The sequence below is a fragment of the Eumetopias jubatus genome, unplaced genomic scaffold, assembly GCF_037043125.1.
Source record: "Eumetopias jubatus isolate StellerSeaLion01/CBP00866 unplaced genomic scaffold, mEumJub1_p1.0 scaffold_5, whole genome shotgun sequence".
NCBI lineage: Eukaryota > Metazoa > Chordata > Mammalia > Carnivora > Otariidae > Eumetopias > Eumetopias jubatus.
In genome coordinates, this window is record NW_028274811.1 from 112,852,250 (window position 1) to 112,878,310 (window position 26,061).

The 26,061-nt window shown below is 39.7% G+C and overlaps 1 protein-coding gene across 5 annotated transcripts in view; it reads left to right on the plus strand.

Moving 5' to 3' along the window:
- Positions 1-920: 920 nt before the first annotated feature.
- The window catches only part of CSNK1A1 (casein kinase 1 alpha 1), a 47,718-nt gene continuing 22,577 nt past the window's right edge, over positions 921-26,061 (plus strand). The window contains exons 1-4 of one of the 5 annotated variants that reach the window (XM_028106514.2): positions 921-1,591; positions 2,214-2,320; positions 22,631-22,757; positions 25,666-25,764. In XM_028106514.2, the coding sequence (XP_027962315.2) occupies positions 1,469-1,591; positions 2,214-2,320; positions 22,631-22,757; positions 25,666-25,764 (456 nt within the window). In that variant the 5' untranslated portion in view covers positions 921-1,468. The remainder of the gene's footprint in view (positions 1,592-2,213; positions 2,321-22,630; positions 22,758-25,665; positions 25,765-26,061) is intronic. The other 4 variants (XM_028106515.2, XM_028106512.2, XM_088023507.1 and 1 more) reach the window with 4 other exon arrangements.

The window sequence follows — 26,061 nt, forward strand, 5'->3', positions numbered from 1 at the left end:
ACTAAAATGTGGCCAAGATTTGTTTTTTTTTAATAAATTTTTAGTAAAAAAAAATTACTGTATAAAGATTTACAACTTTAACGTTTATTGCTTTAAACGTTATCGATTTTATTTTGTAATAGTTATTTCCACCCTGTGTTTTTTGGGTCAGTACTGCAGTTTTCAACATGACCAAGACATGATTATGGAGGGTTTTTTGCTGGGGGGTGGGGTGGCTGGAATAATAACTTCTACGGTGCAGTTTTTCCAGAGTTGTAAATTCTATTTTCTGTTGACTCATCTGCCACTAAAATTATGAATCGGGTATTACGGTTTTTTCCCCCTGGGGACCAAATGTGTCAGTGGAGCAACAACACAAAAGCATAAGATAATTCTTATTTCCCTCCTTTCCCTGCCTGTAAAACGAGATTCTCCAACACGCCGTGGAGCGCAGAATCCTAATTCTTAAGACTTCATCAGTTACACTCTGCTAAAACCCGGAGCCCTGACCAAACCGAGCCCGCCCAAGGCTGCTTTTCTCTTCCTCTCCACCAGAGGCGATAGCCTCTCGCAAACCAGAATTGGGCTGGAACAGGCCGGTCTGAGGGAGTGGCCCAGGCAAAGATCAAAGGTTAAAAATCGCCTCAAATAAAGAGCAAAGGTCAAAACTCCTAAGGAAGCCAGAAGTTCCCATCCTCCACGAAGAATGAAGGTGACTCCTCCCTAACATACTCTCGGAGCCCGCGGCCGCGCGCCCTTTCAGAAACCAGGCGGGTCCGACATGACTAACAGGTAGCTCGATCGGACCAGCTAACAACCGGAAATGGAAGGGAGCCCCGGGCGGGGGTGAGGAGGGGCCACCGCACGCCTGCGCAATCAGCAGGGTTGCAGTACGCATGCGTGGTTGGGCGATGACGGGGTGACGCTCGGAGCGTGGGCCGCGACTCTCACGGATCCGGTTCCGCCCTCCCTCTCGTTGCCGACCCTCCGGGGCTAGCGCCCGAGATCCCTTTCCCAGAGTGCTCTGCGCCGTGAAGAAGCGGCTCCCGGGGACTGGGGGCATTTTGTGTTGGCTGGAGCCGGAGTAACAAGATGGCGGCGTCGGCGGAGTGACAGGGGTCCCTCCGGGCGGGAGCCGGCGGCAGTGGTGGCAGCGGTATCGCCGCCCTAAACCACCGCGCCCCTTTTCCAGCCCGCGACGTCGCCGTGTGAAAGCGAGCCAGCGGCGGCCGCCCAAAAACAAGTGGCCCAGCCTCGTAACCGAGAGAACCCACTCACAAACTGCGGCCTGGCGAAAAGAAGCCTGATTGAGCGGCGGTGATCAGGTTCCTCTCGGCCGATTCTGGGCCCTGTAACGCCTTGAAAGAGCCGACGTTTTTCGTTTCCTGCCGCTCTCCGCAGCCTTGTTCCGCGGACGAGCCCCTGAGGCCTCCGTCCTCCCCTCAGAGGTGTCGGGGCTTGGCCCCAGCCTCCATCTTCATCTCTCAGGATGGCGAGCAGCAGCGGCTCCAAGGCCGAATTCATTGTCGGAGGAAAATATAAACTGGTACGGAAGATCGGGTCTGGCTCCTTCGGGGACATTTATTTGGCGATCAACATTACCAACGGCGAGGTAATCACCCGGGGTGGGGTTCACGACCACGCTGCGCCAGTCCTCACCCCCCCCTCCCCAATCCCCAAAGTGCTCGGGCTTTTCCCTATCACAGGCACGTACTGGGGAGGGGAGTCCAGAGAGGGAGCCAGTTTTCCTGGCTTTAGGAGCCTCCCCCGCTCTCCTTCCCTAAAAGGCAAAGAACCCGATAGAAGGGTTGGGAGAACCTATGAAGTTTCCCAGCTTGTTAAAAATGTACCTTAATCGAACTTTTTAAACTGTCGTTTAAGGCGAGATCGGCAAAATCGTATTTCTCTAATCCCCATGTTTTCCCCACTATATGGATTTATTCTACTGGGGTTCTTGCTTTCGATCGTCAGTTTCCTTCAAAACCTTTCATTACGTTTTCTGGATGAATCATTTTTCTGCACCTTCGAGGACGTGCCGATTTCGTCATTACCCCCTGAAGAGGCCTTTGAGGCTGGTTGCCTCGTTTTATAATTACAAAGAGAACTTTCTCTTCTGAGCCTCTCACTTCACCTTCTAGTCTCGAGTTGGAGCTTTGCTAATGTCTCCCTTCCTCTCCCAAGTGACATTGAATCCTTAGGGATGTTGATGCCATCATCCCCTCTCTCCCCTGCAGGAAGTGGCAGTGAAGCTAGAATCTCAGAAGGCCAGGCATCCCCAGTTGCTGTACGAGAGCAAACTCTATAAGATTCTTCAAGGTGGGGTGGGCATCCCCCACATACGGTAAGACCCCGTGAGCAAACAGGCGGTACGCCGAGGGAATCCCAGTACGGCCTGAGGGAAATGGGTAGAGGAAGGCAATAATAGCAGCTGATTCCGGGCCTTGGTATCTGAGTTACCTGGGTTTACGATAGCCGGTGGTTTCCTGAGAACCGTAAGACACCACAGTCACTGAGTAAATTTTTAGTTTGCCAACTTCGTTTAGAATTTGTTTGTTACACTGTTCCATTTAGCTTCTCTCATTCTTCTCTCGAGGCTTTCATTTGCAGTTAAGTTAGGCGAGTCATCTTTGATCCCTACGCGGCTTGTCTGCTGCTTTCTTTACGCGGACACCTCTGATGTTCTTAGGTTTATCCAGTGAAGTGGCTTTGAAGGTGCCAAGTGACCGGGTTCGGCCAGTTCGGGTTGCTATTGGAGTTGGCTTGGGAAATGGCTGCTCTTTTGTTGTGTTTTTGTTCCAACATGTCTTCCTCCTCCGCTTAGAAAATGGCGGAACGACGTGACTCAACCGCATATTCCTGCCCTTTCTTAGGCTTGGGTTCACAAGTTACTCTTCCTTGCTTCCCCCTTTAGCAGCTCTGAGTGGATTAAACCTTTGAAAAGCCAAGAATAAAGGTGCGGGTGGCGGTGGGGTTCAAGGAAGGAGATGGCATAATGACAGTCTGTTTGTGATCCCTGCAGCAGATGCGACATGAAATGAAATTATACTATGCAAAATCCCTCACAGTCCCTTTATAAGTGTTATTCTTTCATGAAGGGTAATGTTGGCTACATTTCAGCTTGTGTACTAAATTTTGTAATGGCAAAGGCAGTTTGACTACTGCTGTGTTGAAATTGACTCAAATGAGTTGTATTAAAAAGAAAGATTAATCTGGTAACCACAGTGTGATGAGTAACTTTAACCTGTTGAGTTACTTGATCAGTAACTCCTCACATCAGGGAAATTGTGGCCTTTTGGGGGGATGGGATATTGGTGAAGGCAAACAGCAATAGTAATCAGGATAAAAGATGACCACATAAAGACATTGGATATTTTAAATGGTTAACTTTAAAGGTTGTGTTTGACTTTGAGATTAAAAACCATCTTCCTGGAGTAGAGGCTAAAATGTAGTGTAAAGCCAAGCCATTTTTCAACACTCATACATAACATTTGTAAAAAAGAACCAGAGACAGTTAAGAATTAAGTGGAGTGATAGTTACCGTAATTTCTTTTTCTATTCCAGTTTATATTCCTTAAATCTTGAATTAAGTACTGAATTGCATAAGTTAATTCAGTTGTGGAAGCAACCCAAGTAATACTATCCTTAAAAAAATCTCCAGTGCTGATAGACATTTTTAATGGAGAAGTTGAATGGTAAAATATTTTCTTGGTTGTGAGTGATAAATTACTTAGAAGAAACTTACAGGTTTATTTTATAAGGTAGATTAATGTGAAGTCCAAGATGATGGGAGATTTTAAATGATTCCTATCCACCCCCCCCCCCGAAAAAAACCTGCTGAGAAAATGAATGTTACTCTGGAAGAATGAAAAAAAATTTTTTTTAAAGAATGAAAGTCTTTATTAAAATGTCTAGCTTTTTATTCCCTCAAAATAAAAAGGCCATTGCATTAGCCAAAAAATTTAAAACGGCTTTCCTTTTGCCTTTAAACATATCTCTCCACCCCTGCCCCCCGATTTGCTTTCCATACTGTAGTTTTTCCTAGAATTACACATAAATGTAATCATACAGTATGAGGTCATTTGTGTCTGACTTCCCTCACTTACCGTAATGCTTTTGAGATTCATCCATGTTGGGAGGTTTTAGAAATTTCACAAATCATGTTGAATTTAATGTATTAGAAATAACTTTCAAAAAGCATTAAGCATCTGGCATTTTCATTGCTAAACCCTTTTATCTGGTAGCTTTTATTTAAAGGCAGTACTGATACAGACCAACAAGAGCCATAGGTAATATACTGAATAAGCACATGAATAGATGAAATTAACTCGTGAGCGGAGTAACAGGCATCTATTATAAGATGTTGAGTGCAGATAGTTGTAGTTATAAACTGTGGGTGGAGCTAAAGAGAGATTAACCTGGCTTTCAAATTAACGCTTCCTGGGAGAAGAGATGGGATTTCAGGATCCGGATGTAAGGAAGAAAGCTTGGTTGAACTGGTTGGGGAGGGCATCAAGAATACAGTGTGGCTTCTGGGAGTAGTCTCTAATCAGAAGGTAGTAATTGGATGAGGGTGGAGAAAGAGTAAATTTGTTTTACGAGTAGTGGAGTCCGGTACATAGAAACAATGGTGGTTCATTGGTTGTAAAGTGTGAGAGAACTGTTTTTCTACTCAAGTGAAAAGGGTAAGAAAGACTTTGCATAAGCATTCTTTATTGGTGGCAGCGTCTTCCCATCCCCTCAGTTTGTTCCCCACTATTTCCACATCACCTATATATAGCATACGGGTAAATATTTGGTAAATATTGAACTATTTTGACTTTATTGAGATTAAATGAAGCAGTTTATGTGTTATCCATTGTTTTAGATGGATGTAAATATATTTAGATTTGGGATGCTTGGCTGGCTCAAGTTGGTAGAGCACGCAGCTCTTGATCTTGGGGTCATGAGTTCAAGCCCCATGTTGGGTGAAGAGATTACTTTTTAAAATCAATTTGGATTTTGCTGTAATTACACTTAACTCCATCTTCTCCCCTGCACCCCAAACCCCTTGAATTACTTTCGGATATCCTAAAACGAGGGCCGAAAATGATCTAGCCCACATAGCCGACCTGACTGATTTTTACTTGGTAAGGGATCTATTGTTATGCAGAAGCATGGCATTCAAGGTACAGAGCGGAATGAGGGTGGTGTTTAGTCTCCATGTTTTTAAGAAACTAGGGTCATTCTTTAGTTAAGAAACTGAAATCGTTAATTGACTTCTGGAAGCTCATTAAAAATTACTATTTCTGTTACCATCTTCTCTGTCTTTGTGGTACTCAATTTGAATCGAAATAACGTGATCTCTAAAGAAGCATTTATGATACCAAGCTCTAGGTCTATCAGGTGGTGTTGACAATGATCTTGGGTCAGTCAGTCCTTTAACCTCTTTGGGCCTATCAGTTAGTTTGCTCATCTGTGAAATGCAAAGAGGATTTTACCATGTTAATAATTTTCTAATTCTTTTGGAATAGGAAAGAAGAATACTGGACCGAAAGGTTTAGGGTTTCCTAACTGTTAAAGTTTTTTGTACTGAGCTTTCAGGTAGGGTTTTATTTGAACAGAGTTCTCTACTTAAATAAGTCACCTGCCTCATTGATATCAGAACTTCTAGCTCTGAAAATTTGAGACTTCTTTTTGGATGATAGTAGCCAGAAAGCATTTCATCACAGTTTGATGTTAGGTCTAGATCTTATCTTTGACTCTTATTTTAGTACAGAGACCCCTCTCAAGACTTTAAAAATGCCATCTGCATCAGATAAACTATCAGTTACCATTTAAAAGGAAGTAAATTAATGGAATATATTTTTATAGGGAAATGAATAAAGAAGATGGGAGAGGCATGGGAGAATTGTTGCCTTGTTTTCAACCACTTTTTTGCCCTCTCTGAATGGCAAGTATTATAGAAGATATAAAGTACTAGTTAATCCTTACTCTTCAGTGTTAAAAGCAGCTTAAATTTTAATCTTAGCTTTTTGGCACTGAGCATATGTCTTGCAAATAAGTTCTAATGCTGTTATCAGAGAACAAAGATGACATCTGCACTGGCTACGTCTTTATTACAGATCACTGGGTGCATGAGAAATGTGATAATCAAATCATAGAAACTGAATCCCTACATATACACACTAACATATATATATATACATATTATATGTATACACAGCATACTAAAGATGCTTTATATTGGGTTATAATGGATTTCTAGTTGCGGAATAATGTAATGATGCTTAAGTAGCATTTGTGAGCTAAATGAAACCTGAATACAGCCTAATATCTCACAAATTAGACGGCTGAGTCTCTGAAGGGTTACTGGAGTCTCCTAACTCCTAATTTTTCTGAGCCATTTTCACCTCTGTCAAGGTCAGCATTGCCTGCTCACAAACCCCACACCTTTTCATTTGATGCTACAGAGCCATACTATGCCTCCTTCACTTTATGGCATTTCGCCTCATTCAGGGAAAGTGAAAAACTCTACTATAAATGTAAGTAACTTATTGTTTTTTTTTTTTTTTAAAGATTTTATTTATTTATTTGAGAGAGAGAGAATGAGAGACAGAGAGCACGAGAGGGAAGAGAGTCAGAGGGAGAAGCAGACTCCCCGCTGAGCAGGGAGCCCGATGTGGGACTCGATCCCAGGACTCCAGGATCATGACCTGAGCCGAAGGCAGTCGCTTAACCAACTGAGCCACCCAGGCGCCCCTTATTGTTTTTTTTTTAAAGATTTTATTTATTTATTTGACAGGGAGAGACAGCGAGAGAGGGAACACAAGCAGGGGCGGTAGGAGGAGAAGCAGGCTTCCCATTGAGCCAGGGAGCCTGATGCGGGGTTCGATCCCAGGACCCTGGGATCATGACCTGAGCCGAAGGCAGACACATAACGATTGAGCCACCCAGGCACCCCTAAAAAGATCCATTTACTTTAGAGAGAGCAGGGAGGGGCAGAGGGAGAGGGAGAGAATGAGAATCCCAATTAGACTCCCTGTTGAGTGGGAAGCCTAATGTGAGGCTCAATCTCAAAACCCCAAAGCCATGACCCGAGCTGAAACTAAGAGTCAGACACCTAACTGAGCCACCCAGGTGCCACCCCATAATAGTTTTCAAATATAAGTGAATACCTAGTTAAAATGAGGGTTTTTTTTTTTTAAGATTTTATTTATTTATTTGACAGAGAGCAAGAGCAGAAATAAGCAGGGGGAACGGGAGAGGGAGAAGCAGGCTTCCCACCGAGCAGGGAGCCCGATGCGGGGCTAGATCCCAGGACCCTGGGACCATGGCCCAAGCCAAAGGCAGACGCTCAACCGACTGAGCCACCCAGGTGCCCCAGAACGATGGGTTTTGTTACTGTTTTTGTTTCTAAAACTATCTCAGGTGGCTTTTGAAATTTAAATGACCAGTAGTCACGTAACATGGATGTGTTTTAATGTTTTTTTTTAATGACATGTGATTTTTATACAGTAAAATGCATTTAGCTTTCAATGTGCCATTAAATGAATTTTGACAAATGTATACACTGGTATAGCCCACGCTCCCTATTGAGATAAAGAATATTTGATTTTTTTGAATACAGCTAATCCATGGTAAGCTACATTTTGTGGCAAGATAGGTTTTATTTATTTATTTTTAAATTGGTCTTTTGGATCATATTTACATATTTATTTTTCTGGATATGATGTTGATTTGCCCGTATGCAAGACTATAGGTGAATAATGTTTTTATCACCATGAAGTACACTATACAACTTGCCTAATAAAATATCAGGTGGGGTGGTGAACAATGAGTAGCACTTGAGATCTTTGCCTCATTCTCCTTTGAAGAACAGGAATACTCCCTTTTTCTTGCCTGAAAGTCCTCAGTGGGGTATGTTTTAATGGGGACTTTGGAAGTGTACAAAAAGATTTAGCTGGAGAGTACATTCTGATCCTCAGTATAAAAGGAAATGGAAAGAGCATTATATGAGAGTCAAGAGTTAGGGATCCTTCTGCGATGTCATGTAGATTTCAACCTAGAATGAATTCTGTAATATGTAATGTCAGCTTTCATTTATAGAAGGGATTTTATAAGATTAATTAGGTCTTAAGAGTTTTTTTAAATAAGATTTTATTTATTTATTTGACAGAGATTGCACAAGCTGGGGAGGAGGGGGAGCGGGAGAGGGCGAAGCACGTTCCCCCCCGAGCAGGGAGCCCTGGGATCATGACCTGAGCCGAAGGGAGACCCTTAACCAACTGAGCCACCCAAGTGCCCCTTAAGAGTTTTATTTTTTTATTTTTTTAATGTATAATGTAAGTTGGTGAGACCAGAGGCACCTGGGTGGCTCAGTTGGTTAAGCATCTGCCTTCAGCTCAGGTCATGATCTTGGGGTCCTGGGATTGAGCCCTGCATCAGGCTCTCTGCTCAGCTGGGAGTCTGCCTCTCCCTCTGTGCTCCCTCCCACTCTCAAATGAACAAAATCTTTTTTTTTTTTCTTAAGATTTTATTTATTAGAGAGAGAGTGCGAGCACAAGCAGGGGGAGCAACAGGCGGAGGAGGAGAAGCAGGCTCCCAAGCCAATGTGGGGCTCAATCCCAGGACCCTGGGATCATGACCTGAGCCGAAGGCAGACGCTTAACCAACTGAGCCACCTAGGTGCCCCTCAAATAAATAAAATCTTTAAAAAAAATTGATGAGATCAGTAGGATAAACTGTGGCTCTTTCATTCTCTGATACGGTAATAATTTGTTCTAACTTTAATGTATAATTGCCTTTTATTTATAATGTTAGTACATACTACTGAAATAAGTGAGTAGTTGGTTGAATACAGTGTGGCTAAACATTCATTTTTCCATGTATGTGCAAGAAAGAAAAGTAGAATTGACCATTATTCAGACAATGCACGTGGTCTTATTTAATCATTACAACAATCCTGTAAGTTGGGGTTTAATATAAAGTGAGAGTCAGAGTAGTTAATTTGCCTAACCTCAACACATCCAGTGTGTTGTTTAAATAGATCTTACTGCATCTTCAGAGTGTGCCAGTGGTTCCCAAACTTTGCCCATTGGAATAACATGGAGAAGTTTTTAAAAAAAATTGACACTTGGCTCTTAATCTTACATATTTTGATTTAATGGGTTTGGGTATGCCTTAGGCATCAAGAGTTAAAAAAAAAACAACTCCCCAGGTGATTCTCATACACGGTAGAGTTTAGGAACCGTTTTAACTGTGCCCTATTTCAAGGTTATAATGGTTCTTTCCTGTCCACACCCATCAACTCCCATCTTTTCTAGAATTACAATTTAGTAAGGCTGCTTTCTTAACTTACCTCCTCCTGTGAATTAGGAGGTTAATTGAGGAAATCCTATACCAAGAAACATGGCACTGGAAAGTACACTGTAATCCCATATAATCAAATGCTTTGATTTCTGGAAAGTATCTAACACCAATATTTGAAACCATTTTTGTACTCCCATGTTCCAGATGCATTCCTATAAGAAAGCATTCTAGAAATTCCTTGAGGGAACGAACCATGTCTTGCTGATAGAGGTATCTTTTGTTTCTTAGCCTAGTGTTGGCTAAGAAGGCACTAATGACTCATAATAAGGAAATTCTTTTATTTTATATTCATTCATTCATTCATTTTTTTAGAGAGCAAGCAGGGGAGGGGCAGAGGGGGAGAGAATTTTAGGCAGACTCTGTATTCAGTGTGGAGCCCAGAGTGGGGCTCCATCCCACAACATGAGCCGAGACTAAGAGTTGGGCACTTAACTGACTATGCCACCTAGGCGCCCCTATCAGTGTACATTTACTTTTTAATGGAACCCTATACAGAGTTTGGCTTCTACTACACATTTATAGAACTTCAGGAGTACCTGATGTATGCATAGTTCCTAATGGGAATATTTATCATCTCTGTAGTACTTAGTATTTCTTGAGTATTCAGCTAAACTCACTAGCTGGCAGCAAATTCACAAATGGAAATGTGGCTGTACTCGTTTCTTTAGCTCTGAAAGCTGGTATAAAAATACTACCATATCATTAAATGCTAATGTCCATTAATTTTACAGTGAAGGCTTGCTATTGTGGACATTTATCAGCTTAAGTATCTGTTAGCATCCCTTAGTATCTCTTAGTAGTGTTGGCCTTTGGAATTTCTCTTGGTTCTTGTTCAGCAACATCAGGAAGTGGCAACTTTTGTACTGGAGATTTTTTTCTTAAGGGAGACAAGATGGTGACAGTGGGTTTGTCATCCATATGTTTCATTTGTGCCATCATTAAGTGTATAGTGGAGAGGTGTTCAGATTAACCTGAACTTCAGGTTATACTGTATTTCAGCTCATCTGGAAGCTGCTCTAAGTACTTATTTTTTAAATTGGCCTACACTACCAGACTGTTCTGTCCTTAAGGTGACTTTTACGGAAAGGGGAGTGTGAGATTTGATTATAAATTGCTTTGTTAGAAGGTAATAGCATGAAATATTTGTAAGTTTTAAGTTTCACATTTTCCAAGTCTTAGTTACATTAGAAATGTTTAATACGTTGTTCTTGGTAACAACTAAAATAATGAAATTCTAAGGAAACTGGGATTTATGCCTTTACATAAATACCATTTTTTTCCATTCCTTTACTATGCTGTTCATTAAGTATTTAGGTTAGATTGTTTTCTTTTTGGCTGTTCTTCCTTGATTAAAATTCTTTTTTTTTTTTTAAGAGTAATTTATTTATTTGAAGGGGGGATGCATCGGGGAGGGGCAGAGGCAAAGAGTATCAAGCAGACTGCTGAGTGCAGAGCCTGACACGGGGCTCAGTCCTATGACCCCGAGATCACGACCTAAGTTGAAACCAAGAGTTGGCCACCCCATGCCACTCAGGTGCTCCTTGATTAAAATTACTCTTACCACCGGGCTCCACTTACTGAAATCCTGGTGTTCCCATTTTTGAACCTCCATAAGATTAATACCTTGTATCCCTCTGAGAGAACAGAGTAATGTTAGCTTCTCTTCAAATGAAAGCTCAGATGTTCAAAAGTGTCTTAGAAACTTAATATACTTTACAGTACCTCCTACAATACTTTCTAGAGGATAAGCATCTTTTATTCAGTCAAGAAACCTGTATGAGTGCCTGTTATGTGCCAGGCATAGTTAAGATACTGGGCATATTTCAGTGAACAGAAAAAATTTTACGAGACTTTCATTCTTTTTGAGCATATGCAATGCATCTGGCATATAGTTGTGAATTCATCTCTTTTTTTTGCTGAAAATTAGGAGGAAGGATGTGTAAATCTCAGACAGTGTGAGGACATGGTTCCTTAACATCAGAGGGATAGTATGCTGAGTATAAGCCCTAAATAGTACCCTGAACCATCTAGAGACTGCTTTGATTGGTCAGGTCAGTGGGACCCCATTCTGGTTCCCTGTGAATCATACTTACTATTTCTCAAACATTAACCATGCATAATAATTATCTACAGAGCTTGTTAAGGGTGCCTATAGCACTTACCTGCAGCTTCAGGCACATAGGTACAATAAATATTAAAACAGATTGGAGAAACATTTTTTTTATTTCTTATTTTTTTAAGATTTTGTTTTTGGGACGCCTGGGTGGCTCAGTTAAGCAGCTGCTTTCAGCTCAGATGATGATCCCAGGGTCCTAGGAACAAGTCTTGCGTGGGGCTCCTTGTTCAGCAGGGAGCCTGCTTCTCCCTCTGCCTGCCACTACCCCCTGCTTCTGCATGCACTCGCTCGCTCTCTGGCAAATCTTAAAAAAAGATTTTTTAAATCTCTGTACCCACTGTGGGGCTCGAACTCACAACCCTGGGAACAGAAGTCTCATACACTACTGACTGAGCCAGCCAGCTATCCCTGGAAAAAGATTTTTTTTTTTAACAGCTTTCAGGAGAAAATTGACATACATAAATCATCACCTATTTAAAACGTACAATTCATTGGTTTTCAGTGTGTGTACAGAGTTGTGCAACCATCACCATAATCTGATTTTAGAATATTTGTTAACTGGTAAACAAGGAAGTAAAGTGATCTTGTTTCACTGTGTCCCAACCATGCTGGCTTCTTTTAAGTTTGTTGTGAATACCAAACTTCAGGCCCACTAACTCCCATCCACCCCTTTACCTGGCCATCTTCCATTTTATACTTCCAAGAATTAACCATGCTTCTTCATCAGAAAAGCTTTCCTTAATGACTCTCTCTAAAAGATAGATTGGGTTGCCGTAATTTGGACCCTCTCAGCACTGGTCTCTCCTTCCTCACTTGTTTCTTTTTAAGTAAGCGCCATGCCCAGTGTGGAACCCAGTGTGGGGCTTGAATTCAGGACCCTGAGATTGAGACCTGAGCTGATACCAAGAGTTGGCCACTTAACCAACTGAGCCACCTAGGTGCCGATCACGTGTTTTTTATTTGCATGCACACACTGTGCTGTAAGCTTGAGAGCAGGAATTAATTTAGTTTTGTTAGATACCATAAATATTGAATGGATCAATAAATAGTACCTTTAGTACTGGATAGTGATGTGGTCATATATAAGGCACATTTTTTGGTTTTGTGTTTTTATAATTTTTTGGATTAAGGAACAGTTATGCATCTTTGAAGGCAAAGGGCAAGGAACAAGGAGACTAAGGAACTTGAAAATGTTACAGCATTAATTCAAGGCTGTATTGTGATCAAAGATTAGTAGTAGCAGTTTTGGAGGATTCGGATGAAGAAGGAAAACAAATTATCTTAGTTGATGGTAGTATTGCTGAATAAAACATGTATTTGTTACCCAACTCTCAGATCTTACTCTGTGGTCTCTTCACCTTAAAAATTAGTTTTGAGGATGGGGATTAAAGAGTGCACTTACCATGATGAGCAATGTATAGAATTGTTGAATCATATATTGTACACCTGAACCTAATATAACACTGTATGTTAACTAACTGGAATTAAAATTAAACACTTAATTAAAAAAACAAAAAAATTGGTTTCGATGGGCGCCTGGGTAGCTCAGTTGTTAAGTATCTGCCTTCGGCTCAGGTCATGATCCCGGGGTCCTGGGATCGAGCCCCGCATCAGGCTCCCTGCTCGGTGGGAAGCGCGCTTCTCCCTCTCCAACTCCCCCTGCTTGTGTTTCTGTTCTCGCTGTGTCTCTGTCAAATAAATAAATAAAATCTTAAAAAAAAAAACTGGTTTCTAAGCAGAGATTCTTAACCTGGTAGGGGTATAACCTCGCAAGGGGGGATAGGAAAAAAATTACATCTTATCTTTTTGTTAAGATTTTCTTTATTTGGGGCACCTGGGTGGCTCAGTCATTAAGCGTGTGCCTTCGGCTCAGGTCATGATCTGGGATGGAGCCCCGCATCGGGCTCCCTGCTTGGTGGGAAGCCTGCTTCTCCCTCTCCCCCTGCTTGTGCTCCTGCTCTTGCTCTCTCTCTGTCAAATAAATAAATAAAATCTTAAAAAAAATTTTTTTATTTATTTGACAGAGCACAAGCAGGGGGAGGGGCAGGCAGAGGGAGAAGCGGGCTCCCTGCTGAGCCAGGAGCCCAATGCGGGGCTTAATTGGGATCACCTGGGTTGAAGACAGGTGCTGAACTGACTGAGCCACCCAGGCGCCCCTACATCTTTATTTTCATGAACTTCTAACTGAATCTAGTAAGATGGTCCCAGACTTAGGATGGTTCAGTTTATGGTTGTTAGACTTTGTGATGCTGTGAAAGTGGTATGCATTCAATAGAAACCATACTTTGAATTTTGATCTTTTCCCAGGCTGGCAGTATGTGGTATGACACTCTCCTGAAGTTGCTGGGCAGCAGCAGTGAGGCAGCTCCCAGTCAGTCAGGTGATCACAAGGGTAAACAACTGGTGTATTTACAACCATTCTACACCAATACAGCCATTCTGTTTTTCCCTTTCAGTACTGTATTTAATAAGTTACATGAAATATTGAACACTTTATTATAAAATAGGCTTTGTTAGATGGTTTTGCCCAAATGTAGTCTAATTTAAGTGTTCTAAGTACAATTTAAGGTAGGCTAGGCTAAGTAATGATGTTCAGTACATTATGTGTATTAAATGCATTTTTCACTTAGAATATTTTCAGCTTAGGATGGGTTTAACAGGATATAATCCCATGGGAATTGAGGACGATGTGTATTTCTATTATAAATGGAGGCAAGAAATCTTCACTAGTTTAGCAGTACCTATGGTTTTATCACCAGTAGAAATCACAGATATTTCTTCATAACACATTATTGTTGCAGGTATCAGAATATTGTTTACACTCCTAACTGCTTCATAATTAATAGTCCTAATTAGATCTGCCCCTTTATCTCATTAATAAAGAATACTTTACTATATCAAAATTAAGTAATCTTAGTGTGGCTGAATTTCCCTGTAATTGTTTTCCTTTATAATGCTATGTATTTTATTCTCTGCATTTAAAATATTCTGAGAAGGAATCTATAGGCTTTATCAGACTACCAAAGGTGGGAGATCTGTGGCACCAAAAAGATTAAGAAATGTTGATGTAGGAGTTACTCCACCTCCACTTCCCAAATCGTTTAGACAAGGTCTGTGTCACTGTGGCTAAATACATTTGATGCAAGGTTGGTCACTCATTTGGTAGATTCCCAATATTTATTTTCTTTTCCCTTCCTAGCCTTGTTTTAACTCTAAATTACTTACATGCTTGTAAATGCCCTCCCCAGGCATGTGAGATTGTAACGGTGGGAAAATCAGTTTAAAAAGGTTGAACAGTTTGGGATGCCCGGGTGGCTCGGTCGGCTGGGTGTCTGCCTTGGGCTCAGGTCATGATGCCAGGATCCTAGGATCGAGTCCTGCATCAGGCTCCTTGCTCAGCGGGGAGCCTGCTTCTCCCTCTGCCTGCCACTCCCCCTGCTTGTGCTCTCTGTCTCTCTCGCTCACTCTCTCTGACGAATAAATAAAATCTTAAAAAAAAAGATTGAACAGTTTGAAGAAAGATTTAAAAGTGAATTAAAAGTTTGAATTAATATATCTAAAATTTCTTGGTATTCCATTTATCAGCATTATTACTTTGATTGCCATCCCTACAGCTAAAACTGTGGTCTTTTCTCAGTTACTTCATGTCTAAAACAGTTGTCAGTATGGAGAAATCATTCTAATCTGTGTTTGTGTTTATAGTTCTAGGTATTCCACAGTATCTCTCTGATCCTCCACTTCTTTACAGTAGCCAGTAAGCATTGAGTGTCTTTTCTTTAGTGAAAATGCCCTGAATTTCAAACCATTTCAGAGGTATTTATGCAAGTTAGAAATCCCAGGGATTATGGATAAAAATTATGTTACCTTTTAAAATCTGAATTGTATTTTTTGCTTTTTATTTTTTAATTTTTTTAAAGTAGGCTTCATGTTGAACGTGGAGCCCATTGGAATGCTTAAACTCATGACTTTTGAGATCAAGTTGGATGCCTAACTGATTGAGCCATTCAAGTGCCCCTGAATTGTATCTTAAATGTGAAGTTGCAAGAGAAGGAAGTAGATTGATGCTCTTAAATTTTTGATGGCAGGAGAGATTAAGTTTAGGTCATTAAATTCTAGGTACCTTGTATTCAGAGTAAAATAGAGGCCACAAATCTAAGGAGCAGTTATGGGCAAGGAAACTTAAGGAGAACAAGAGTTACACAGCAGTCTTGTTTATCAATAATTAATAGAAAACTAAGAGGTAACCCATATTAAGTCATGTTTCTAGTTCTCTTTCAAAAGGGCTGAAGATTCACCCTGCATCAGAATGCAGTTGAAACTGTCTTGCGTTATTGGTTGTTTTCGTAATGAATGCCATTAAAAAGATGGAGCTTAGTAAGTACTGACAGTTTTAGGTTAGAGGTTACATAACGTGTCGAAGACTCAAGTTCTTAGATGTCTGCAGCTTCCAGAAGTAATCGAATGAATGCAGTACCAGAAGGATTTCACACTCAAATATTTAAATTGAGAGTAGAGGGGTTTTGTTGTGGTTGAGAGTACCGTTCTGTTAAAGTCTGGTAATTTAGGAGTTTGGGGGGCAGCGGGGATCAGCTAGATTGTACTAGACCAGATCTTATTTTCTACCCTCATAAAAAGGAACATAAAGATTGGATGATGATGGCTTGGCAAGAAAGTTTGAGAGACAGTGTCTTGAGAATGGAGATGCTATTATAGCACTGATGCAGTGCTCCTCCTTTTTAGTTATTCGGTGAAGACTTTGATATTAATGACCTAAAGATGGGAGGATAAGCAGCACAGGAAGAAACATGTACCGGTTAAGAATATCACTTGTAAACTTTTATAATTACTTGGCTAATTTGAATCAAAGATGAATAGATGCTTCCTGATGATTTTATTCTTGAAGTACAGAGTGGTTTTGTTTTCCTTATGTGCCAAATCAAGTACTTCCCAGCCTGAGAGTCTCTAATCTGGCTTTTCTTTCTTTAATTCAGCAAATGTTACTGAGCATTTCCCGTGGGTAAGGGATTGTGCTGGATGCCTGGAATATAGAGTTGTGAATAAGACAAATACAGTGGCTGCCCATGTTGTATTAGTCAGGATTCTCCAGAGAACAGAACCAATGGATAATATATAAACAGACATTTCTTATGAGGCATCGGCTTACCCCTGTGGAGGCAAAGAAGTACCACAGTTTGAGGTGTGCAAGCCGGAGGCCTAGGAAACCAGTGGTGTAGTTTTGGTCCCAAGTCTGGAGGCCTGAAAACCATAAGCTTGGATAATGGAGGGTAGAAGATGGATGTCCCAGCTCTAGCAGATGAATTTTCACTTCCTCTGATTTTTAGTTTTATTCCCTTTTCTATTCAAGCCCTCCACTTTGGGGAAGGTGATCTTAGTCTGTCATTCAAGTGCTAATCTTGATTCAAGTGCTAATCTCTGGAGACACCTTCACAGACACCCCAAAATAATGTTTTACCAGCTATCCCAGCATCCCTTAGCCCAGTCTGATGCATAAGATTAACCATCACACCTATAGTCTGAGGGGAGGACCTAAATTAAACAAGTCTTCCATTATTATTGTCCTAGTCATAGAGATGAAACCTATTTGAGTGCTTTAATCTGAACTACATACTTAACTATTTGTGAGAGAGCACAAGCCGGCGGGGGCGGGGGGGGGGGCGGGCAGCAGGGGAGAGGAAGAAGCTGGCTTCCCCCGGAGCTCGATCCCAGGAACCTAGGATCATGACCTGAGCCAAAGGCAAATGCTTACCCAGCTAAACCACCCAGGTGCCCTGAACTGCATATTTATGATAATTATTCTAATTTATGGTTCTTGGAAGTCCTTAGGTCTCATAGCAATACTTAAAATAGTTGTCATTTTATTTCTAAGGTTTTTTATTTTCATAAAGAGATTCTCAGAGAAAAGAAATCCCTAGCATCAAGTCTCCAACTATAATACTTTTTTTTTAAGATTTATTTATTTATTTGAGAGAGAGCATGAGAGAGCACTAGTGGGAGGGGCAAAGGGGAGAGGGAGAGAGAATCTGAAGTAGACTCTGTGCTGAGCATGGAGCCTAAAGCAAGGCTCCATCTCACAACCCTGAGATCACAACCTGAGCCAAAACCAAGGTTCGGCCACTCAACTGACTGTGCCACCCAGCACCCTTCCAACCATAACACTTCTAATTGGTCACCATGTCATTGTCTCTTCCTTCTCCCACTCCCCAATTTCTACATTGCATATTGATGCCAAGGCTAATCTTAAAATGTTGATTGAATTGTATTATGTCCCCCACCACACTGTACTGGTAGTTTGCCCAGTTATTTATAGAATTTAAAGGTCTTTAGCCTGGCTTTCAAGAGTCTGTAATATAGCCCTGAATTAGAAGCCACCTTGACTTTCCTCTTAGAGGAGCCTGGAGTTTATTCTTACCCCTGCTAGCATGCCCTTTACTACCTTCCCAATCAAAGTATTATCCCTTTGTCAGGATCTGACTGGTAATAGACCATTTTCACAAGGCTTCTTTTGGATAAATTTAATTACGGTTGATCTTTTGGTTTTCTGAATTCTTTTAGCACTTTTTGTCAGCCCCAATGATTCTTGTATTGTCTTACATTCTGCTTTTCATGTGTCTTAATTTTTTAACTAGGTTTAGTTTGGATATATATGGGTTTAGAGGAAGGGAAATGAGAGCAAAGAGGTGGACCTTGCCTTAGCATCTTCTTTAGAACTTAAGGTAGCTTTCTTATGCTTTAAGTGATGACAGTTATATCAATTTCAAACTCGTTCTTGAGCTTACGACTTCCTTGATTGGTCAGGCAACTCTTAAGTCCGAAAGCATTGATTTAAAACAAGTAAATGGAAAATGAGACCCTTGCACTTTTTTTTTAAATTTCATCCATTAAAGTACTTGCTTTTTGTGCTTGTTTTGAAACTTAGTAAGAATAAGTTTCCAAATCAAACCAGAGTTCTTTCCTTAATCTCATAGATAAATTTGAGTACCTACATTGTGTATGTACATAACTTTATTATATTGTACTTATTAGCAACATATACTGCACTCACATAAAAAAGGTCTAAAGATAATATCTGAGTTTTTGTGTTGGTTGGTTTCAGATTGTCTGCAGACTTAAATGAACTCAGAGAATCAGGTTAGTGCTTGCTCATTACCCAGGTTCTGTGAAGACGATTTCAAACAAACAGTAAGGTCTTACCCTACTAGGTGTGGAGACAAATACCACAAAGTGTCAGCACCTAGATATTGTATTGTCAAGGAGTTTGATTGTGGATACAAGCAGTAGTCAGTGGCTATGGGAATTCTATGAAATGGACCCGTGTGGAACAGGCTACTTAAGAAAGATTTCTTTGGTGTGTGGGTATTAGGACATTGGGGTTGAAAGCAGAGTTAGAAGCTCATTTAGAATAGAAGTGGAAAACATGGAGGTGAGGGTAGAAACCGAATAAGTGGGATTTGGATAAGTAGTAGACCGTTCCTGGCTCCTAATCCATGTGTACTAATGTCTGGATGAGTTAGAGAGGTGGCAAGCACAGATGGGGAGAGTCAGGTGTTAACTTTATATATTCCTTGAGACCAAAAGGAAGTGTGAAAGATAGAAACACCTGTCACTTAGGTTTAAGGAGTTTCAGTACCAATCTCTATACAGCAGGAAGACCTAATATAGAAATGCATGGTTTTTCTGTGGAGAAAAGTGCCTTTGAACATTTCTATTTTAGCTGCCTTTTGTGGACTGTTTATCTTTTTGACGTTGAGAATAGCAGATACGTCTTACACAACTTATGCAAGTAAGGTGGAAAATGCCCAATAACTTGATTCTTTTTTCTTTAGCATGTTTCTGACTTCTCAGAAAGTTCTTTTTGAAGTCCTTTGTAATTGCAGGGAGATAGGAAATACAAATTTGTGCCTTTTACATTTCATGTTTGTAGCTGGGTTAGATGGATGGTTGTAAAATTTGCTCCAACTGTTGTAGTTTTCTTAGTGAGACATCCAATGGAAATCTGTCCGTGGAGAGATGTCATGTGGTCTGAGGAGAGTTGATTTTTGCTTTCCCGTTTCACCTTTGACTTTTTGTGCCTTCTCATTGCTTTAGCTCTTTCTGGATTTGGTGGGGTTTTTTTTGTTGTTGTTTTGTTTTGTTTTTGGTGCAAAAAGATGGTTTATTAAAGCATGGGGACAGGACCTGTGGCAGAAAGAGCTGCTGCATGGATTTGGTGTTCTTGTATAGAGTATTTCTTTTTCTTTAAAACCTGGGTAAGTTAGGGGCTCCTGGGTGGCTCAGGTCATGGTCTTGCTTGGGGTCTTGGGATCAAGCCCCGTGTCAGGCTCCCTGCTCGGCGGGAGGCCTGCTTCTCCCTCTCCTACTCCTCCTGCTTGTGTTCCCTCTCTTGCTCTCTCTTTGTCAAATGAATAAATTTAAAAAATAAAATAAAAAAAAACCTAGGTAAATTAGTTGTATATTAAAAATCTGCTAATACTAGTATTGGGTATTTATAATGGCAAGGATTGATTTTGAAGTTCTGACAGCTCCCTAGCACAGATTTACCTCTCCAGTTAAGAAGAGGAAAAATGCAAGAAAAAGAAAATAAACAGGAAAAAGGAAAGAACATATACCTATTTACTTTGTTCATATTTTACCTTTTAATATTATTATTTGTTAGATTTATCCATCTCTTCCTGTGCCTACCTCCAGCCCCAAAAACCAACCACTGTGAGTCTTTCTTTCAAGTAAATGTTTGAAGGAATGTCAAGGGTGTTGAATTCCTATATGGAAAACAAAGGCTGGAAGAGGGAAAGTAACAGCTGCTTTGTATAACAGTTTAGGTACAGTAAATTCTAGACCAACTCTGCCATTGGCCATTTCTATTGCTTAGGGTAGTGGGCAAGATCTCTGAAAGGTTAAGCAGAAACTTTCCCATCAGGGTACCTTTTTCTGCAAAAGGGTGTGAAAATTGATTCCTTTTTGTGCGTTTGGTGGCAGTTATTTGTTTATCGTGTGTGTAAAATAGTTGTCAAGGACAGTTGGAACATAAGCATAGGAAGGAGGGTGACTTTTTTTTTTTTTTAAGATTTATTTATTTACTTTAGAGGGACAGAGTGAGCCTCACCGGGCAGGGCAAAGGAGAAGGGAGGGAGAATCTGAAGCGACTCCACATGCTAAGTATGGAACCCGAAGCAGGGCTCCATCTCACAACCCTGAGATAAGGACCTGAGCTGAAACCAAGATTCAGATGCTCAACCAACTCTGACCTACGTGCCCTGGGTGTGAACTTTTTATACTAGTTCCTCTTTTTTTTTTTTTAAGATTTTATTTATTTATTTGACAGAGAGAGACAGCAGAAGCCAGGGGGAGAGGCAGGCAGAGGGAGAGGAAGAAGCAGGCTTCTTGAGCCCAATGTGTGGGGCTCGATCCCAGGACCCTGGGATCCCTACCTGAACTGAAGGCAGACACTTAACGTACTGAGGCACGGTGCCTCTATACTAGTTCCTTTTTAGTCTTTTACTCTCATAACGTGATTTTAGGGAGCATATTCCTTGTATCTGAATATGGGACCACCTATGTAGTCGTTAACTTTGCATTTCTAGAAAAATATTTAAATATTAACCCCACATACTTTTTTTTTTTAAGATTTTATTTATTTGAGAGAGGGACAAGTAGACTCCCCGCTGAGTGGGGAGCCCAACACAGGGCTCTATCCTAGGACCCCGAGATCATGACCTGAGCCACCCAGGTGCCCCCCACACACTCTAATTTTAATCTTGATTTTCTTTTAAATAATTGGCTTATCAACAAAACAACATACTAAAGCAAAATTTAAAAAAAAAGAAATAGCACTAAACAGTTTCCCACTGGACTAATGATTTAATACTTTTGCCATAGATTTTTTTAAGCCTTTTTTGTTGAAGTTAACAAAGAAATTACTCCTGTCTTTTAAAATAACTTAAGAAAATTTTTTTTATTGGCCAATTTTCTTTTCAAGCAGAATCTTATTTTTATAGGCATATAGAAACTTGAAATCATTTATTATAGTGATTCCCAATCCTTGGAATCTCTAAAATTAAAAGTTAGCTATTCCTTGAGTTTGGGGGGACAAATAGTATATTTACCCACAGTAATAAAGCATTGGATAATTAAAACAGGGGTCCAGTTAAAAGCATATGTCATCTTTATGGTAATAATGGTTATTTTTGGTAATCAAACTAAGCAAAACTGTGACTTTTATTTATTTATTTATTTTTTAAAGATTTTATTTATTTGAGAGAGAGAGAGAACGAGAGGGGGGAGGGCCAGAGGAAGCGGACTCCCCGCTGAGCAGGGAGCCCGATGCGGGGCTCAGTCCCAGGACTCCAGGATCATGACCTGAGCCGAAGGCAGTCGCTTAACCAACTGAACCACCCACGTGCCCCATGTGACTCCTTTTTTTAAAAAAGAACTAGTAATTATTGATTAATACAACTTTGTAGTAAATGGGACAGGAGTTCTAACAAAAGGGATCTTTGCTTTGTAAGATTGGGATAGTCTCTTTCATTTCTTCAGTTAGGAAGTAGTATCAGGTGAGATTAAGGAATTTGGCAGAAGTCATGGGAATCAATGGCAGATGGATATAGAATTCAAATGCTCTGGTAAGAGGAGTGTTAAGGTTACTGTGCACGTTCTCTCTTAATATGACAGTGGGGCCACTTGACAGAAGAAACTCTCCTTACCCTTAATTTTGTGTTGGGCAGTATAGTCAGTCAGTGGACTCATCATCTGAATAGAGGAAGACTTTAAACCTTAAATAAAACCTAACTGGGGCTGGGGCACCTGCCTGGCTGTCAGTGGAGCATGCCACTCTTGATCTCGGGGTTGTGAGTTCCAGCCCCACATTGGGTGTAGAGATTACTTAAAATGTAGATTAAAAAAAATATGGTACCTTTATTTATTTACTTACTTTTAAGGATTTTATAAGTAGTCTATATACCCAGTGTGGGGCTCAAACTCCTAACCCCCGGATCAAGAGTGGCATGCTCCACTGACTAGTCAGCCAGGTGCCCCTATCCTATGGTAACCTTGATAAAAATAGATAAGGAAAACTATCTTATTATTAGAGCTTAAGAGTTTTAGAAATTTAGTGATATTAAGTGATAATCACCTTTTCCTAAAGCTCTCCCTTTTCCCCTTTTATTTTGTTAGGTGGTATGGTCAGGAAAAAGACTACAATGTGCTAGTCATGGATCTTCTTGGACCCAGCCTTGAAGACCTCTTCAATTTCTGTTCAAGAAGGTTCACAATGAAAACTGTACTTATGTTAGCTGACCAGGTATGTGAAATTTTGATGAAAATAAAAAAACTGAGAATACTCATAATTGTAATATAAATTTTTATAAACCAGAGTATGTATAATCCTGTGCTATGTACCTTAGGTTCAGCAAAAGTAAAAAAGATGTAATAGTAGGTTGTACTCATTCATGAGTACTACTTTAATAAGACTTAATAGAGGTTTTCCTGTGGCATAGGACAGAAATGGATTATATTGGTGCTCAGTAGTTTTCAAGTTATTCATCAGATGGAGTCTGTTCTAGTGAAGATTATAGAGGTTTCTTTATAAGATTTTTGAAGAAAGGGCTCAATATATAAAAATGCTGTGGAAGAGAGTAACATTTTTAACATTTAGATTGGATGTCAAAATAAAAAGATGATACACTGGCTTTTGAGGTAGAATTTTTAAAAGTATAAATTCAAAGGATTAGAAAATAGTGTTCATTCTCTGTAATCACCTGATCTTCTAGTAAGATTAACAAAAAAAACTCTTGAGTGGCTCAAGCAAATATTAGCAAATTACATTGTTTTATTTGTGGTATGTTAAGAACTCAAATGTTGAAGGTTAAGATCCTCCTAATATGTTTTAACTAGCATGTGAATGAATCCTAATAAAAGAGTTTATATTCTGTAGGTTCTGTAACACATAGGTATTAACAAGTGAACATTTATTTATTCAGGGCCTTCTGCTTTACTTAGAACTGGAGGATGCAAAGAAGAATAAGAACTCTAGTCCCTTTCCTCTAGGAGTGTACAGTTCAGTAGAGAAAAATGGAAAAAAATACGACGTTCAAGGTTTTGTGATAGAAGTCTATATTGGGTACACTGGTAACAGAAAAAATGTAGTTCAGGGAAGGGGGTTGCATTAAAGCAATGGTTTAAGGAGGTAGCTGCTAAGTTTTGGCTCTGTAGATGATAACACTTGAAGGTAAGTAGTTCCATTTATTATCTTTTGCCACACTTTTTCCCAGTGAATCAATAATGATCCTGGTTTAATGATGGGTATCACTTAGACTAGGACAAGTAAGTACATTAAGTGAGAGAAATGTTTTTTTCTTGTTTAATAAAGTACAAGTTGCTGCTGTAACTAAAGGTGCTATTTGGACATTGTATACATCTACTTCCTTGAAAGTATAAATGGTTTGATTATAGATTTGGCTTTAAGAGACGTTTGTCAGAGTTCAGAATCTGTATGGTAATAAAAGCTCTAGGGAAAGTGGGGACAAATAAGTAGAATCCTGACACATACTACTGAGAAGAGCAAAAACATATGTATGGGTAGAAAGATAAAGTTAGTCTTTGGATATTAAAAACATTTTCAAATACTTTTAAGTATCTTACAGAAAAGATAGACATTTTTGATAATTTGACAATTAAAACTATTCTAGAAGTGATGCCATAGTAACAAGACAGTTTTTTAAAATTTAAATTTATTTACATAACAAGTGACAGATAAAAAAAAGATTGTTATATGCACAGAAGTCTTAAAATCAATAAGAAAAGGACAAGCCAAAAGAATAATGGACAAAGTACAGATTGACAGTTCCAGAACAGTAAATGAGCAGACTTTTAACTAAGTGTTAGTGAAGAAGTGAGGTCAATCAATACCTGTCGTATTGGCAAAATTTAGAAGGAACTAAAATAAGTTTGCCAATGGGAAAAAGAATCCTCTCAAGTACTGCTGGAAAATGAATTGTTAGAGCCTATTTTTATTTAACTTCCTTTTTTTTTTTTTAAGATTTTATTTATTTATTTGACAGAGCAAGAGAGCACAAGCTGGGGGAACAGTAGAGGGTGAGGGAGAAGCAGGCTCCCCGCCAAGCAGGGAGCCCGATGTGGGGCTTGATCCCAGGACCCTGGGATCATGACTTTGAGTGAAGGCAGTCGCTTAACCATCTGAGCCACCCAGGCGCCCCGTTGTTAGAGCCTATTTTTAAAGACAATCTGGTGCCACCTATCAAAATGATAGCTACTTCGACCCAGCTTCTCTCCCTACAATTGTATGGGGTTTATAGCCCATAGAAATAAAAGCACTAGTAGGTAAGGATGTATTTAATTTAAATATGTTAATAGCATTATTGTTCACAGTGAGAAGATGTTGGGAATAGTGGGAATAATGGTTGGGGAAAACTTAATCTATACCATAGAATATTTATTTATGGCTGTTAAAAAGAATGCTAAGACCTATACCATTTGACTTGGCAGAATTTCCAAGAAATTAAGAAAAGATTGTTAGAATGACATCCTTACTATTCAGTTTTTGAATGTGATTACTTGTGTGGAGAAAAAAACAAGGGAGACTTCAAAAAGCATCTAAGAAATGAAACACAGCATGTGTATGTCCCCATGTTTTATGTTTATGTTGTATGCTACTAACTTTCAGGAATGTTTAGTTAAAAAGAAGCAAACAAGAATAAAATGAATAGGTTGCTTTTATTCCAGTTAAAACAGTAACAGCTTATATCTTTCAGTTGGTCAACATCTCCATTCCCAATTATATGTGTCTTGAGTTCATGAGTGTGTGTAAGTAAGAGCATGGAAATGGGTAATGCCAGGCTATTGTAACACAGGTTACCTTGGGGCAGAGAATTGGGTGTGGAAAGTTGATGATTAGCTCTAACTGAAACAATTCTAAATTTACTACTTTTGTAATTTAAAAATTGCAAACACCAGTTCTTCCTACCAGGTTAGATGTTCTGTTTATAATCAATACTAGAACATGCCAAAGAATGGGGCAGGTTTATGCTTCAGTATCCATGCCCTTTACATTTAATTTTGTCTAGCACTGTCTTTGTGAACTCTAAATGAAGTTGTTAAAATATATCTGTGATTGAGAAATAATGTGTTGCTTTCTTGTATCACAATTCATATTACATAATTATCTCTCATCTCCTCCTTTTTTTTTCCAGATGATCAGTAGAATTGAATATGTGCATACAAAGAATTTTATACACAGAGACATTAAGCCAGATAACTTCCTAATGGGTATTGGGCGTCACTGTAATAAGGTTAGTCAAATGTTCTTTGCATGAAAGAACAAAGAGTAAAAAACTCCAATTGCTTTCGTAGACTTTCAGTCTTTAAAAAGTAATAGGAAATTGTATTTGCTGTTGATGATTGCTTTAAAAGATTGTGCTAGAAGGGTAATCAGCTAACTCTATTAACTTAGTAACTTGAAATAAATTTTCTCCCAACTTACCCAACCAAGGTTAATTATCTATATGGAAATATAAAATTCCCAAGGGCTTTATAATGAAATGTAATTATTTGTTATTTTATTATTAAACAATTGTATCTATTTTTCA